The following is a 17,207-nucleotide window of genomic DNA, read 5'->3' as shown; positions in this document are numbered from 1 at the left end:
ACTCTGAGTTACTGAAATGATGTTATGTCTAGACCAAATGTTCTATATGTTGCCAATGCCTGTATCCTGCTTACTAGTTGTAGAGGTGAGTTCATTTCCTTTAGGTTGAAAGGATGGAGAGATGTTGTCCACAGTGGACTAACAGAGTCAGGTGGGAGAGATACACTCTAGTGTTGTGTTGCATGACTGAAAGCCTAGGACAGTGGTTCTCAGCCGTCCTGATGCTACAACCCTTTAATACAGCTCCTCATGTTGTGGTGACCCCAGCCATAAGATTATTTTGTTGCTAGTATGTAACTGTAATTTTGCTACTGCTCTGAATTATCATGTAAACACCTGATGTGTTAGATCTCTAATATGGGCCCCCCAAAGGAGTCACAACCCACAAGTCGAGAACCACTGGCTTAGATGATTATATTGAACTATATACTCCAAAACAACTAGAAACATTTTAATCTTTTTCATTGGAAGTAAATTATAAATGTTTGAAACCATAAATACACCCTGATTTGAGGCCATAGATATACCCTGATTTGAGTATTACACAATGTATACATATATCTAACATTATATGATCCATCAAAATATATATAATAATATGTATTGATTTTAAAAATAAAAAAATATATAAAATAAAAAGAGCAAAGGCCATCTAGTAATTTCAAACATATCTACAATGTCTGGTATATATCTTTAGTACATTATACTTTACTTGTGAGCAAGATTAAACATTGCCTCGAAGTATTATTTAAACCTGATTTTGTTGTAAGTAATTTAATCCAAGATGCATATTATGGACTAGTGTATACAATCTTTTGTTTTCACAGACATATAATAAAATTCTTTAGAAGACATTCTTGGTGCATATTTATGGTATATAGTGATGGCTTCATGAAGACTTTTTTGTTCAAATGTACGATACTTTGACCTTTTGCTCTATCCAGGCCCAAACTATTTTATATCTGTGTAGCATATACTAGAGGCAAAACTTACTACTAAAATACAACTGAAAGTGGAAAAAAAAATTCCTCAACTGCTGCACAAAAGTGCAACCTATTTTCCCTTTGATCTATACAGCACACTAATCCATTATACTGATTAATACAGAGAGAGAGTAAGGAGTTTCTTAGTACATAACTATGTAAATTCAACTCTTCATATTTTAAAAGAGCATTTCAAAACATCTTGATGCTTTTGTTTTTGTTTTTTTTAAGATGTTGTTGTTGTTAGTCCCTTCTTGTACAGGAAAGAGAGTGCCCCCCTTCTTAGAAGACTACTACAGTTTCCTTACAGGACTGAAAAGGTCCCTGTTTTTTTTAAGGGTGCCTGCCATAAAACATATTTAAACATCGGAAGTGTTTCTGTGATATCAAAGGGTCTGCAGACTTTGAACTAAAGTTCTCACCAAGAGAGGTAGCGTGATGGGCGCCTGAGACTAGACTTGAAATCAAAATCTGCTCACTGTGAACCAAATCTAAACGTCCGTGGGAGAGTCTGTGAGAATGGTCCCACTGTGTGCTGCTATACAGATGTTGTCTGTGAGAACGGTCCCACTGTGTGCTGCTATACAGATGTTGTTTGCAGTATCAAGGACATAGTTCAAACATCTCTCTCTCCACAACAGTGATTCTATATAAAATAAATGCATATTCGAGTACTAAGCTCTCCTTCAGAGGCCACTATGAAAGCCATCAGTTCTGTGTGTAGTCTTGTATGATTTGAATTCTTATGATGCACACTAATTACTTTTAATGCAAAAGTCCATTTATGCTATCTTAAAACTTACTGCTGAGATTTTTTTTCCCATCTCACAGAGTGAAACATCACATCACAATGAACTGACATTCAATGCTTTCCTTAGGCGTGTGATTGGTTTTCAGGTCTCTCTCTGTTTATATATATATATATATATATATATATATATATATATATATATTATTTTTTTTTACATCCTCGGTTCCAGAGCTGCATTCTAACTTAGAACCTGCAGAGTTTGGGGAGCTGCGTGCTGTTCTGTTGTCTTCGAGAACAGACAGAGAACTCACTGTCCGTCTGCGATAAACATGACTGTCCCCGAGTGGGCTAACAAGCTTTGGGGGCTTTACAGGGTGCTGAAAACATGCCTTGATTGCATTTAATTTGATTCCAATTAAGAGGCACTTAAGAAGTTTCTACTGAATTAGATTACGCCGAACGTTTCTAAAGAGGACACTTCGTTATTGGAGGCAGCCTTAATTTAAAATTATCACAGAGGGGAAAACACTGTTCATTTTAATAAAAAATGGGCTTAATCCCATGACATTATTTTACAAATGCATACTGTAGGTTATGGCTTATTAAATAATAGTGTGAGGGCCCTGCGAGGATCATTTGAAATACCACATGTCTCATTCACAATTCACCCGACCGAGACAAGGGTGATCACATTGCTTTTTTAAAACGTAACAGAAACCAGAAACGCTATGGGGGAAATTTTATTTAAATGAAAATAAAGAGATAAAGCTGCGGCAGGAGAGTGTAAATCCTGCCTTCTCATCAGAGTTGTAAGCAGTGAGTTTTTCAGCTGACTAAAATGGAAGGGAACTTCTGATTTATTGAGGAGTGATAGCCAAATAAATGAAAAGTGCCACCGATTTCCTGAACTTTCTGAAATGTCATACTGCTCCTTTTTCAATAGAGAACTACCTTGACATCAAAATTTTACACACAATCAGAGCAAAAAGCAGTGCCCCCCCTTTTTGAATGTACAACAGTGTCAGGGGTTTCCCCCTCCTAAAGTTATTATTTTACAAGCCTTGGTTTGTGTTGATGTTTCAAAAGAGAAAACTGATTAAAAGCAAATGTCTGAAAGTCAGTTACTTCATTCTAAGCATAAACCACACAGCTCGCTTTCGTTGGATGCAGCCCTGCAGACACAGTTGGCTTGCCCATCACTGATACTTCAGGAATAAAAGCAGCTTGTGGTTTGTGGTTAGTGATTAAGCACCAGTGAACTTATGTGTGCTCTTGTATAGAAAAAATCTGCTGCATTTTGAGCATTTCTCACTTTGGAACAACATCTTTATTACGCCTTTCAGAATTAATTGACCTAAAACCCAGCAACTCCACGATATATCTATTGGATAATTAGAAGTCTGAGGACCAACAAATAAAACCCATTATTGATGTGCAGATTGCCAATCAAACAAATACTTTTGCAGCTGCAATTTGCAAACATGACTTCCTTTGAAATGAGCATCATATCAAAGACTCCGTGCTGCTGATGTAATTCATACCACCAGTTTCCATACCCTTTCCTAAACAGAGTAAAAATCTAAAAATTATGTTATGAAGTCAGAAGGAGAAGGAGGTAGGAGAAGTGGATGTCAGGTTAGGCTAAAACACATAGTATGGTGACATCATGAAAATAATAAATAAACAAACTCTGTAAGCCTTGAAAACAACCCACACTTCCTCTCGGAGCCTAGGTGGGTCTCTTCTGGAGACAAATGAGGAAGGGTCCACGGCAGTAGGCTTCTTAGGAAATCTGCCTGACCTTGAGAGCAGGAACCTCAGGATGGGGGCACAGTGACCTACTTTAGTGATCAGTAGCTATAGATATCAGAAAATGCACTCGCTGTCAATGATCATTGCTAAAATCTGTCTATACCACACTGGAACAATCAATTTTGTAAATGATTGCAATAATCAAGGAAATTGCCTAATTTATAAATCCTTGCGTAGGGCATTTTAATGGATCCCTCCATTTTAATGCTGATGCCCTCAGAGCTCAATGAATTGTTGTCTAGGCTGTCTTTACACCAAATGATAAAAACATCCCGTCTCGCAGGGAAACCGCATCTCATGGATATTCAGACCCTCAACCTGCGATCGCTCGCTCGTTAGTGACTTCCACAAAAGTTCCGTGCTCAGGAGCTTCAGGAGGAGCAAATGCCGTGTTTGTGTCTGTGTGTTTATGAAAAACCACTAGAGTTTTGGGACCTGAATAAATGACCTTGTCATGAATTGTACCAGAGTAAACACATCCTCTATCCTGGACAACCCATATCATAATGGTTTGTCTCTCTTTTATTGCCTAAGGCTGGGCCAGTTTTTATTTGGGGGGTTATTGTTGTTGTGGTGGTGGTGGTGGTGTAGTGGTTGGTTGGTTCTTTTTAAGCAAGTCTCGGAGTCTGCAGGCTCTACCACACTTAAACCTCCCAAATAGTCAGTCATACCAGCGTGGATGCTGCTCGTCTTGCTAAAGCATGCGTGAGCTGTCCCAGCCCTCCTTTGTCCACTAACAGGTGGATCCCGGGGTCCACCTGGAAACGCAGCCTGTACACTTAGCTTCTCGCCTAAGCCCTCCTGACGAAGGTTACTCATCTTGGTTAATCTTTGGCCAATTGATTCTGGCCAATAGTGTACTGTCAGAGCTCTACTTACTGCTCAGTCTCACCGCGCTGACGTTTATGGTGCACTGATTGGCCTCTGTCAGTGGTGCTGCTTGTAAATTCACTTTGAAAAGCTTTGTGTTAACAGCCTTCAACCGGGCTCCAAGAAGAGTACGAACAGGCAGCCGACAAGCTCGACCTCCTGCCCTTATTACAGTGAGTAAATCAGGGTTTGAGCCATTAGGCTGGAGCCTGGGGCCTACGCTGAGAGGGCTGACATGACAAAAGGTCAGCCTCTGTCACACACGTGTAACAATTTGCATAATGGAATTCTGTAACTTATCTGAGGGAGGCGGTAAATGCTCACCGTCTCTGGCTTCCCGGGCTTTTATGCTAAGTACTTACACCAGAGTCTGCGTTTCTTGTGTAAATACACAAGGAATGTCTGAACTCATGAAATCTTGGAGCATATATGACTCTAAAACAGAAAGGGATCGAAAGAGAGGCAGGCTCCAATTTTGTATACAACTTCTTAGAACATCTGCACACCACCAATGTGCTCACAGCCATCCCTGCAAGAAAGAGGACCTCCCTTCATTGGGAAGGAGTCCCCAGCTGCATACAGTGCAGATTTTCCCACTTCATCAGAAGTGTTTAACCCATAAAATTACACCACAGTCATTTGTGGTCCTAAGGCCACACATAACTTTTCCGCAAACAATTAAAACTGCTATACTTTGCACAGGGGACTGAGCCAGCACCTCTGTCTGTTTCTGAGAATAATATTTCTATCAGACGGCTTGTTAGCATGCTGTGATGGGAACAGAGGATTCCGTCTTTCCAGTAACCCCTAAGATTTTGATTTTGCTTCCCATGTCCTGCTTTTAAGGCAGAGGAATTAAAAAATAATCCATGGCAGAGGAAGATAATGCCAGCCTAAATCGAGAAACACTTGTGAATCATTTTCATCTCGTGGACGAATCCTCCCAATACAGAAACATCAATTTCTGAATAAAATGAGAAAAATAGTCCTGCCTGCATGGGATACGTCAGCCTTATACAGCATTTAATCCTAACACATACACCCTGACAAATGTATGTTTGCATGAAACCTCGCCAATCAAGGGTTTCCAAATAGTGTTGTTGTTGTTGTTGTTATTTGTTGTTTTTAGGTAGGTCATTTAATGATTTGGAAAACCAAGGAGAGAGAGAGTACTGTGTTATGAGACCTAAACCAAAAGGACTAGAAAGAGACCCTGTCCGAGCCAACATGAAGCCCTGCATCTTTGATTTTTAACACAATGCTGGAAACCATTCCAGGAGGCAGCAGATGGTTTTACAGTTTATGTAAAACTATAAAACTCCCTCACTCTATCAAACAGGCACCGCTACAAAAGACATCTTCAAATCCAATGAGGCAACACCAGGGAGGTAGGCCAGCTGTTGGGGTGCACGGCTGAAGACGGAACAGGCGTGTTACAATGGTTTATTTTCAAGGAAGAAATTACTTGAATTCTGTGACACTGACTTATTTACAGCTAAATGGACAGAGTGGCATATTAGATGATAAGTTGCTGAAAAATATGATTTTTAGTTCAATGTAACTAGATTTATAGAACCGTCTTCCCCTGGCGTCTTGCGAATTGCCCAAAATGAGCTAGAGTTCATAAAACACAGTGTGGCATTTCTAGTTACAATATTATCACTGAAACAATTTTAAGTGATTTTAATTTAATAAAAGAGAATTGATTCAAAATGATTTTTCAACACCTAAACTGTGTATGTGTGTGTGTGTGTGCATGTATGCATGATAGAGTCATTTATAAAAAGCATTCACAGCACATTCAAAAAAACAAAATCAATCCATTTCCTTCTGGTACCAATTACCTACGATGGTTTTGAAAGGCAAACATTTAGCGGCATGAAATATATATTTAATATTGGTTTTCATTAATATTTTTGACTTAAGCTAAATGGCAATGATTTAAAAAAAAACAGAACATTTACTTTGAGCAGAACTCTTGTTATGTCAGAAATATTACGGCACAAAATCAAACCACACACACACAAAAAGCCCATATTAAACTATCCTCCTTGATTTTCTGAAGAAAAAAAAACAGTTAATCTTTAAGCAGAGGGCAATTGAAAAAGACACATATAGACTTACCCAAGCAAAGGAGAAGACAGGCTGTATAAAGTTAAATTCCTGTCTAATACCTTGACTGTAATTCTAATAAGCCACTACATTATTTCAGTTAGCAAGGGGAAAAAATTAGGTTGAAATGGGTACAATTTATTTTGTCATTATTGCTAAACTTTCTTGTCAAATCAGACCTTGAGTTGAAAGGTGTAACTGTAGCTTATCTTGAATTATAACTTTATTTTAAACTTTTGTATTTTACTCCAGCAGAAGGCTAAGTATACACTGTGTGCATTCCTCAGGTCTAGTCATATTAAATTCTGATGTTAAACAGAAAGAGGAAACCATATACAACTAGATTAATTTATCTCAAGGGAAAAGAACACATTAATAACCAAGATAATGTTTTCATAAATGTTGGAATCAACTGTGCCTTTTCACTTTTTCATTAGAAAACACATTAGGATAAAGTTATCTCACTCTCATCTACGAGTCATAACTGCTGAGAAAGAGTCTGTTTTCTTTGAATGGTCAGAGAGACTCCCCTCCACTTCACCCCGCCCCCACCCCTGTACATCCAAATAGAATTAAAGCTGGAGTCCAAGTCTTGTTAGAATCGATATATGCCAGCAAAGGGCTGTTTAATGTTTTCTGTAATCTTTTTGATTTAAAGTATCTAAACATATTATTTCTCAAAACACATTAAAATCCTAATTCCAAAAGAAACTGGCCAAAATATTAAAAAAAAAAAAAAGACTAATTTAGATTTTAAAAAAAAGTTTTGGTTAGCTTGCTAATCTCTTTAAACTGGAAAAAATTAATAATCTTAGATCATTACTGAGGGGGGAGAAGACCACTCCTCATGAAAACGTAAGGAGTCAAAACACTTTGAAGAATACAACACTGTTTCACGTTCTGTTGCTGCGTTTTGAACTGTTGGGATTATACACAAGGAAAATATTAACCTAAAAAAATGTTTGGCAGCACGCTTACAAACAAACTCTCTGTGGTCATGCCCACCAAATGCTTAGCAACTCTTCTATGAGCAAAGCGAAGCTTTTAATGACTAATCAAAAGGAGTAAGAGATGTGAGTTGGTTTGTTCCCATCCTAACCTTCACGTGTACAGTAGAGGACAGAGGCAGAATCATACAATGAGCTGTAAACCGAAACAAGAATCCATCACCTGCTCAGAAACGGTAATGGGGAAAGTCAGCCACCCATTTATTGTACTGAAATAAAGATAAGCAACCCTGCAGAGATCCATCAGGACCTGAGCATTGAATTCTAAGCAGGAAGACGTTCCTTCAGCCGATGACTGGAGAGAAGACAGAAGAATGAGAGCCGTTGGCTTTTAAAAGGATGGAGCCACCATTCAATCCCTTTTAACTGTCTTGGAAATCTGCTTCAGGTCACCCTGATATTTCAGGTGTCTAACATATTATTTAAGTGAATAATTATTGTGTGAGTCACTAAAAAAAAAAAATTATTGTGAAGCCTTTCCTGTGAAGATCTCTAGTGGACTCCGCCCACATATTCTATCTGATATAAACAACAAGTAAACTTTTTCAGAATAAATAGAATGCAGACTTGAAGTCTAAAAATTTAAAGGGCAATTTAATGTTTATGCTTCCCTGTTATTAAAAGTGATTTTTGACTCAAATGATTATGTCTCATAAATCACGAGGCTTAAAATTATTAAGTCATTATTTATTTATTTATTTTAATGTTTTGTTACAACAGGGTCTCACATAGCCTAGGCTGTCCTCAAACTTCCTTTGTAGCTGAGGCTGGCCTTAATGCCCGGTTCTTTTCTGCCTCCCACAGAATGCCTAGTTTTATATTGTGCTAGAGATCAAACTCAGGCTCTCATACATTGTGCACAAACACTCTATCGACTGAGCTACATTCCCAGACATTCATACTTCCTATCTTAAAAGTAATTATACAATAAAAGTCTATGCCTATCTTAAAAAGTGTTCTGTCACTCCAAATAGTTACTGCCACTAAATAACCCCAGCCAGTCACATTTTTTACCATCTCTCAGGAGACGTTTTACATGGCTGAAATTTTAATATCCCCTCAGTCTGCCAAATGTATGTCATCCTAATTATTATTATAGAGGACTGATAAAAATTAGATTGTGTTCCGAAACAGGAGTAGAAGCCTATAGATCACTCAAGCACAAACCTAGTAGACTTCTTTTTTTTTTTTTTACACAAAGAACTAACTTTATATATCTTCCTAATACACTCAACTCACATAACCCAAACAACAGGTGAAACTCACTTTAAATCCATGGAGATATCAAGGAAAAAAAAGAAAAACCATCCTATTACTATAACAAAATTCTTCCCCCATCATGTACTCATCAAAAGCATAACAGAAAAGTCCCATAGTTCTCAATGTTAATATGTATTGTCGAAGTCTGTATGTGTAGTGGCTTCTTGCCAACATCGCAATCACTCAGAGCCTTCTAGGAAAAAAAAAAAAAGAACTATTTTTTTCCCCACATTTATAGCTTTGTCCTCCCCAAAGTCTAAAAATAGTCAAGCATCAGAGGGCAAGAACACGGGATTCACTTTCACATTTTCAGATAGAACATATCTGTACCAGGACTGCTCCGTGGTTCCCCTGGGAGGCATCAGCAGGCCTTTAACAATGTGATAGTGGAGTCCTTAATAACAGCGCTGGGGCCTGCAGGGTGCATGGGTGGACATCATAAACTTTAAAGCGCACAGGAGGTTACAACTGAATTAGCGAGACAGGAAAACCATCGAGGAAGGTGTCCAAGCCATCTGTGGGCTCATTATGTCCTGCTTGTCAGTTTTGCTACGCAATAGCTCTAACTTTTACCTCCAAGTAGTTAAGTGGCAAGCCCCTTTCTCCTGCCCTGTTTTACTCGTTCCGTCTCTGAACTTTCCTGTTGTCAGTTGTTTGTTTTTTAAGAAAAGCCTCATTTAATGACATAAATATGCCCCCCTTCCCCTCCTCACTCAAGGATTCCATCCAGAAAGGCAAAAAGTGTCTGACTGCTTTCCCAAAAATGTTTAGGAGTGATCAGGAAACTGGATCCAGAACTCAGTGGGTAACTACAGAGTAGGAGGCTCATGGGCTGCCCAGGTCTCACCTTGGGTTGCTGGGCTGCAGGCTCTCTTGGCCATTTCTCCTCCATCAAGGGAGACTTTGAAGACAAAGCCCTTGGCCCCCTGACCCCAGTAGTCACGTGGTGAGGGTTCTGGATGATGGCTCTGTTTTCCACAGCACCCTCTCCTGGGCCAGAGGGAACCCAACAAATATATAAGTGGATGATGATATTGGAAGTTTTAGTGGGACAGCTCACCCCAAGAGCGGTCACATTGACAAGCCTTTGAGCCACACGTAGCCAGAAAGCACACTGTTACTGAGACAGCACTCTACCAAAGTGCACTAAAGAGAACCTGGTCCCCAGCAATTAAGGACCTGACTTTTCTGATGATTCCTCCTCCGTTAGTTTGCCTGGCCAAAGATTCCCATTACCTCAGCATCTGTGCTCCTGTATCTAATATTTCATAACTAATTATAATCCCGGCTCTTCCGGAATGGACCTCAATAATCAAGCAGCTCCAGGTTAGGGCTTTTTCAGACACACTATTTTAAGATAATAGTCGAGATTCATTTATACCAAAATGCCATTACCTCTCATGTTTTGATAATCTACTTGGTTGAAAGCTGTACAATTTCACTTTGTCAGAAGAGAAACCAAATCTTTTAAGTTTTGATTTACAATATCATTCACCAAGGAGGTTGGGTACTTTCAAAGTTTTAGAACATGTTGGTCTCTCACATTCAACACTTATAAGAAAAAGAAGTTTTAGGAGACCTAAAACTGGCCCCAAAATTGCTATGTTGGCCCAAGTGACTTTTCTGACCCTCCTGTCTCTACCTTCCTAGTGCTAGAATTAAAGGCGTTCTCACAACCTTCCGGTTTAAGTGCTGCTGAGAAACAACTCCTTCTTACTTGGCAAGCAAGCACTCCACCTTATCTACATAAACTTGTTTTCATTTGAGAAAATTACCCTAACTCTGCCCTCTCTCTGCTGCCGCTCCAGGCACAGAGACCTATGGGAGGAGCTGGGAACCTAGCATAAAGGTCACCTGGCTCTACTCTACCTCTGCCCCTGCTCAATCTCTGAGTGTTTGGCTGGTTCCTTTTGTCCTGAAGATTTAGAAGCCCGAGGGGCTAATCCTTTACAGTTCGAACCGAGGCAGGTTAAAGTGGCTGATTTCCAGAGCCAACAGTTCCCGTGGCAAGTCACACTCGTCCAGCATCCCTCCTGCTGGAACTTCTGACGTCAGTCCTCCACGGGACAGGGGAATGTATTCTCTACACCAGTGGGGCTGAGGGTGGGGATAGGGTGAGTTTCCAGGGGCCGAGGGTGAAGTCCTGAGACCAGGCCCAGGCTGGGTGATCAGCTCGGGCAGCTTACCTCCCAGAGGTGCTGCGTGTTCCTCACTACGCCGGTCTGCACTTTCTCCGGGGACAGGAGCACGCCCTGGAAGGGCCCAATCCAGGTGCCCTGCTGGATCCTCTGCGCCGCACAGATGCCGTACGCCAGACCTGGCACCGTGCTGGTACACAGGCATACCTCCCGCGGCAGATCCCGAAGCCACTCGGGCAGCTCCGGCGGGGGTGCAGCGGCGGCCGCGCTGCTGGTGCCCACGAGCCTGCGCAGCGAGTGCAGTGGCCCGTGCATGGGGCACTCCCCGTTACGGTTGTCCGCGCACATGTCGCAACCTGTGGGTGACACCGGGGAAGGAGGGAAGGGAGAACGTTAACCTGGTCTTTTTTTGGGGGGTGGGGTGGGGGGGGGGGAGACAGGGTGATCCTCGGGAAACTCCCTAAACTGCAGCAGGTAAGTCACCTGTTGGGGAATGGGACACCAGAAGGGCGCCAACGCCACAGGGAGTGGGGAAGGGACTTGTGCCACCTCCTGGGGACTTGGAACACTCAAATACGCCTACTAAGATCCACGCAAGGCTTACATGCTAGGTTTGGCTAACCAGGTGTGCAAGACCGCGACTTTTGCTTCCCGTCCAGCTTGCCTGCATCTCTCTACCCAATACTCGTTCTTTTGCCTTCCCTCTAGCCAGTGTCTCAGGGTGTGCTTATCTTCTCTCCCTGAAGAAGTCTGTCTCTCATCCGACCATTTATCTCACAAAGTCGCAGATAGTGCACGGATGACTAAGATAGTGTACTTGATGCCGCTCTTCGGCTATCAAAGCCGGAGTGACAGGTACAAACACTGGACTCCGAAGCTTCCTACACTACCTTGGGAGCGCAAGCTCCAATCCTGGTCCTTTAGGAGTTAGGACCCCAGTCTCTGTCCAGCGCCCACTCCAGCGAGTTCACCCATCAGAGGTGAGCGGGGGAACGGGGAAGGGGGAAACCGGGGCGGGGGGGGGAGGCGGGAGGGGGAAATGTCAGTTGTGATTGTGTACAAGTTCTTCCCAGAGACCAAACCAAATAGAACGTTTAAGGATCGAGGTAAAGGGTCTTTAATGATCGGGGTAACGATTCCATTGAGCAGGACGGAAGGCCGGAGCCCAAATTAAATGAGATTATGTTATTTGAAGCTGTTGCTGAAGCTGTTCCTGACTTTCCCCCAGGGCAGACGTCACACAAGGAGATTCCTACACTCCAGGCACGCTGCTCCAGGGCACCCAGTGTCGTTTGACTGGACCTAGGCGGAAAAGGCCAGGCAGCCACTAGGAACTAAGCTTTCAGCGATCACGCTGTCGGAATCGCAGAGCCTAAGGGTTATTAATGGGCCTGGCGGAGCCGCTGTGTCTGCTCCCTGGTGCAGCAGGCCTCTGCAGAGGACTCCAGCCTCTGCGACTCAACCTCCTGAGTCCAGCCTCCCTGGGGACGCCCAGGGTTATTCTGCTGCGGAGCCCTGTAGCACTGACCCTATCACTTGGGGCTCTTGTGCTGGTGGAGATGGTAAGAGCCCGGTAGCAGGGTACCTGAGTTGCTCTCTCAGCTTCTTGGCACCTTCCCCCTTGTCTCCATGGCAATTAGCCCTTGTAGATGACTCCAAATGTGCCTTGTCTATGCTGAAACTGTGAACCACCCAAGAAACGTGCTATAAGGGAAGGGTTCTCTACAAGGAACATTCAGTCACAACCCAGAATAAAGAACCCTTGCCAGGACAATTGCAGTATCAATGGTTGACTATGTGAGCATCCTATCTGACCAGAGGTGCTTCCAGGTCAGTCCTCCCCTCAGTGAGCAGCCACTCTGTTCCAGCTACGATTGCCCAAAGAGTGAGGAAACCTGTTGGTTACAACTCCTTGGTGGCTGTCTACAAGACTTCTTGGAGGACCAACACCCTGTTTCTTCAGATATGCCTCTGTGCCTCCCTTAACACCAAGATAACTCTCCTTCTTCAGCATCCCAGGCTAATGTGAGGATTTTTCAAGACTCCACCTTTGACCCCAGGGCCTAGATGCGGAAGTGGGTGACACTCACCCCAACTCTTCAGAAACACATCTCTTTTTCACTCAGCCTCTCATGCCTTTACTTGTGAACAACAACACGAAGACGACACCGCAGAAACAAAAGGACAACAATATTACCCCCTGTCCCAGTACCTTCTATGTGCCATGTGCCTGCCTTGCAGCAAACTGCCACTCTGGTATCTAAGTGCCACAATTCCCATTTTTGTAGATGAAGCAAAAGACTTTTTGAGAACACTGCTACTGAACCAAGGGCCAAGAAACTGGAAAGAGACAGCAGAAAGATTTCACTCTGCCTGACTCCACAGCCTTCAAAGGCAGAGACTGAGGAAGACTAATGAGGGCAAGGAGAATTTTATATACCAACTCATGACTCGATCAATAGAATTGAAAGAGTTTACTGATGTAACCATGTGGGGGCCAGGAAAAGAACTCGGGCATGATTGAGTTATAGTTATAGAGGTAGTGCTCTATTCCACACTCATGGGCTTGAGGGAGCTAAAGTACAAGAATAGGAAAGTAAATAGCCAGCACCCATAATTTCAAGATGTCTGCTTTCACAGACACGTTAAAATGACCTTTCACCACCTGAGGGGGAAAAAAAAAAAACAGCTCTTAAAAAATGACAATGAGAAAAGGCAACGTGCCCATGAAAATAAATATAAGTCACCCAGGGAGTACTTGACTGATTTTCTTTTCTGGTTCATTCAATTAAGTAAAGACTGAGAGACAGAGGGGCGGGGGAACCTCACTACCTAATAGCCTGTGCCAAAAGTTCTATCATCTCCCACGTCTCTACACGTAGCATCGCATCATGTATGTGGATAAACCGATTAGAAGCAATTAACTCCAGTCACTGCCCCCACGAAAGACAAGAAGCACACTTCAATCATATTTGGAATGAATGACAGCTAACTCATTTCTGAAGCCCTCCCTGTTCAGTGTGTTAGGTAGGTTTGATTGTTCTCCACAGCATACTTTAAAAGTAGCATTTTGTAGTATACAAAACAAACAAACAAAAAACAAAACAAAAACAAAAACAAAAAAAAGCCCAAAAAACAAAAACAAAAAACAAACAAAAAACCCTAAGGCTCCCCCCAGATCTAGAAGACTATATCCTACAAGTGAAAAGTGGACAAGCCTCATCCAGGCTAATTAGCTCACTTAATATGTGTCTTAATAAAAATGTAAAAATATTTCTGCCAGAAAAGTTGAGCAGTTACCATCAAAATAAAGTTATGTCTTGTCTCCAACATTTTTTACCGCATGCAAAATCTCTTGGACTGAAAAATATTTATTTCTAACCTGTCTCAGGGCCCCAGAGGAGCCTGGGGAAGTTTTAAACAAGTGACTTTTTTCTCGAGATTGACACACAGTCACAAGTTGGCAAACATAGTGTTTTCTAGCCTGTGAGCCACAAACACCCACATAGAACGGTTTGAAAGAGAAACCAGCTAGGTCCTCTAACTTCTCCCTTCTTAAGGCAGTCCAGGCCTTAAGAATCAGGTATTTTTGTACAAGTTTACAGTTATACACACGATGTTTTCAAATGTCACTGTGCAGTATGGAATTACAGCAAGATCTCTTTGGGAGCACATCTGCCTAGTGGGTGTGAGGAAGGAAAGAGGGTGAAGGTGGGTTACTGGCTCTTGCCCACAGGCCTTCACTTCATTTCAATCCTTCTTACTGTGTGAATGTTTTCAGAGGTTTTTTGTTGTTGTTGTTTTCAACTACATGTACTATTAAACAAAAAACAAAACAAAACAAAACAAAACAAAAAAAAAACCCAGCACTTCAAATGAACACTATATGAAGCAGAACAGCGAGTCTATTTTCTCATTTTAAGGAAAGGTGAAACATTTCAGGGGGCTTGCTGAGAGGTGAGTGTGGGCACCAGTAGGGCTCTCTCCACAAAGCTTTGTCCGGGAGTGTCTCCACACTAGGCTTACTCCACACTAGGCAGAAGCCACCTCCGTTCTTCCATCCCTCAGTTAAGAAAACCGAAGAGTAACTTAGAAGCCTGCTGAGCCATACCGCTCAGGCTGTAAATCCTTCTGAGCGGCAGACAGGGTCGCAGCCCTTAGGCCAAGAAGGCCAAGCCTTGAGGGGCCAGGAGGCATTGATCGGTCCCCGGAGTGCCGCCTGCTGGCAACTCAGAGTCCAAAGCCCCTGGGGGAGGGGGCATGGTGGCCTGGGGGGTCCTGGGGCAGCCGGGCCAGCCAGGAGCCTCACTCTGAATTACTCTCGAGGGCTCAGTCACGCCCTGCGTTCCCGTATGCAGGATGTTGACAAAGAGTGATGCACAGCTGACCAGATATGCCTTCCCCTCCGAAGGATTCTGTTTAAAGGCCTCATCCAGCTTCTAGCCTCGAAGGGCTCCCAGGGATGGCCCCCAGGAAGAAAAGCCCCGTGGTCATGGCCTAGCTCTTTGGGATGCTCTGAAGATTCTGGCTGCCTGGGATGCTCTAAAGATTCTGGCTGCCGGCAGCATGCAAAAAACCCCTGGGCTTTCTCAGCCTAGCCTGCTGGCTTGGCCCAGGAACCAATGAAAGAGACAAAGGGGGAGAGAAAAAAAGGAGGGAGGGAGAAAATGTGGATTTTATTTGTCTCCTGGTGACTGTATTAATAAATTAAATGAGAGCGCCAGGGTGTGAGGGTGAGAGAATATTGCACGGAGATAAACCTGGCCGCCCTCTGCCCCTGCGAGGCCGCCATATACAAGGCAGAGATGATGAATAGGAGCAGCGAGAGAAGATCGAAGCGGGTCTGGGCTGGCTCTACTCTCTCCTACAAAACTATAGGGCAATTAATTGTGGCTTGTCCCCTCATCCTTCATCTCCTGGTGGCACATATCGATGGAGATTACTGCTGATGGACCATTTTATCACCTTAAATAAACAGTCGCCACCTCTTCTAACCTCAATCTAATATATGGCTTTATGTTCAGTTTCAGGGCTCTGGATAAAGAATGATGTAAAATAGCTAAATCATGTGTGTTACGAGGTGGGGTCGGGCCTGTATACAAAAAAATTCAAGAAAAAGAAAAATAGAACAATATAATAAGCCTGCACACCAACACTGAAGTCTCTTCTCCCAGGGAACCAGGTCTGAGTCGCTTGCCAATATACTAGATGGGAGTAAAACAGGGTGTGTGTTCTTGGCACTAAGAACTCACAGCTTCTCAAGAAGTGCTCCAACAATGAAGCAGGGAGAGATTAGGATTAAGTTAGAAACACGTGAGTTTCCCCATCCCCCAGTACAGCACCCTGCAAAACAATGCACACGAATCCTTCACTACTCTTCCCCAAATCTTTGGCGAATAGGAAGCTGCCAACAACGAAGCCTGCAACCCTTGCACAGCCATGGTTCCCAAAACCGTTCCCTGCCATGGAAGTACTTTCCTAAATCAGAAAGGTTCAAAAGCATCCCCATCCCGACGCTGAGAAAGTATAGCATGACCCAACTCTATGCCTTGATACCAGAACAGGTTCATTTCCAGCCTACTTCTCAGTATGTAGCCAGTCGGTCTTCACCAAAGAAATTATGAAAAGCTAACTCTGTGGAGATGATCAGGGATTCTCTACTCATACTCCAGACATGCCCAATGACTGCCTCTCAGCATCCTCCAGGAGTACTAATAAGGGCTCAGAAAACACTTCAGCTGCCCAGAACTGGAGAAGAGACCACTGGGATGCAGCCCCAAGGGTTCAGGCAACCCAGCAGCAAAGAAGGGCTGTGTATGGATTACACATCGCAACACTTGACTTTTAAGGGAGAGGGCAGCAAGCAACACCCTGAGAGCTTTGGTGCAAAGTCTGTCTCCTCAATCCCTTGCAGTCAGGTCAATAGCAGGAACCTACAGAAGGAGCTCACTTGGGCTAACGAGTGTTTGGCATGACTGAAAATCTGGTAGGAAAGAGCTACAAGCACATTGACCATGGCATCTGCCACTTGTGCCAAACAGAGTCTTAAGGTGTGGCCAGCGCACATTACTAACCATGGGCAAAAGGAAGAGAAGAAACGTGAAGGTTCTTTTTTGCCTACTAAGAGAAGAGAGAAGAGACTAAACGCTACTTTAAATACAAAGTTACAAAGGGATGCTATGCTAAATGATTGCTTTAACTTTACAAAAAAAAATAAGTTTAAAGAGAAATGGAGAGAGAGAGAGAGAGAGAGAGAGAGAGAGAGAGAGAGAGA

General features: G+C 42.9%; 1 protein-coding gene and 1 long non-coding RNA gene across 2 annotated transcripts in view; one reads left to right on the top strand and one right to left on the bottom strand.

The window, feature by feature from the left end:
* Prdm6 (PR/SET domain 6) overlaps positions 1-17,207 on the bottom strand; it is a 102,395-nt gene that overhangs the window by 81,548 nt on the left and 3,640 nt on the right. Inside the window, exon 3 of the mRNA XM_021150657.2 lies at positions 10,982-11,289. Within this exon, the coding sequence (XP_021006316.1) occupies positions 10,982-11,289 (308 nt within the window). The remainder of the gene's footprint in view (positions 1-10,981; positions 11,290-17,207) is intronic.
* On the top strand, positions 11,363-13,702 carry LOC110284775. The gene is made up of 3 exons (XR_002376981.1): positions 11,363-11,407; positions 11,642-11,913; positions 12,162-13,702. It is a non-coding gene; the product is annotated as an uncharacterized LOC110284775 (long non-coding RNA).

This window comes from Mus caroli, chromosome 18, assembly GCF_900094665.2.
Source record: "Mus caroli chromosome 18, CAROLI_EIJ_v1.1, whole genome shotgun sequence".
Taxonomy (NCBI): domain Eukaryota; kingdom Metazoa; phylum Chordata; class Mammalia; order Rodentia; family Muridae; genus Mus; species Mus caroli.
Note: the sequence above shows the minus strand (reverse complement) of the source record. Positions and strands in the feature narration are given on the sequence as shown.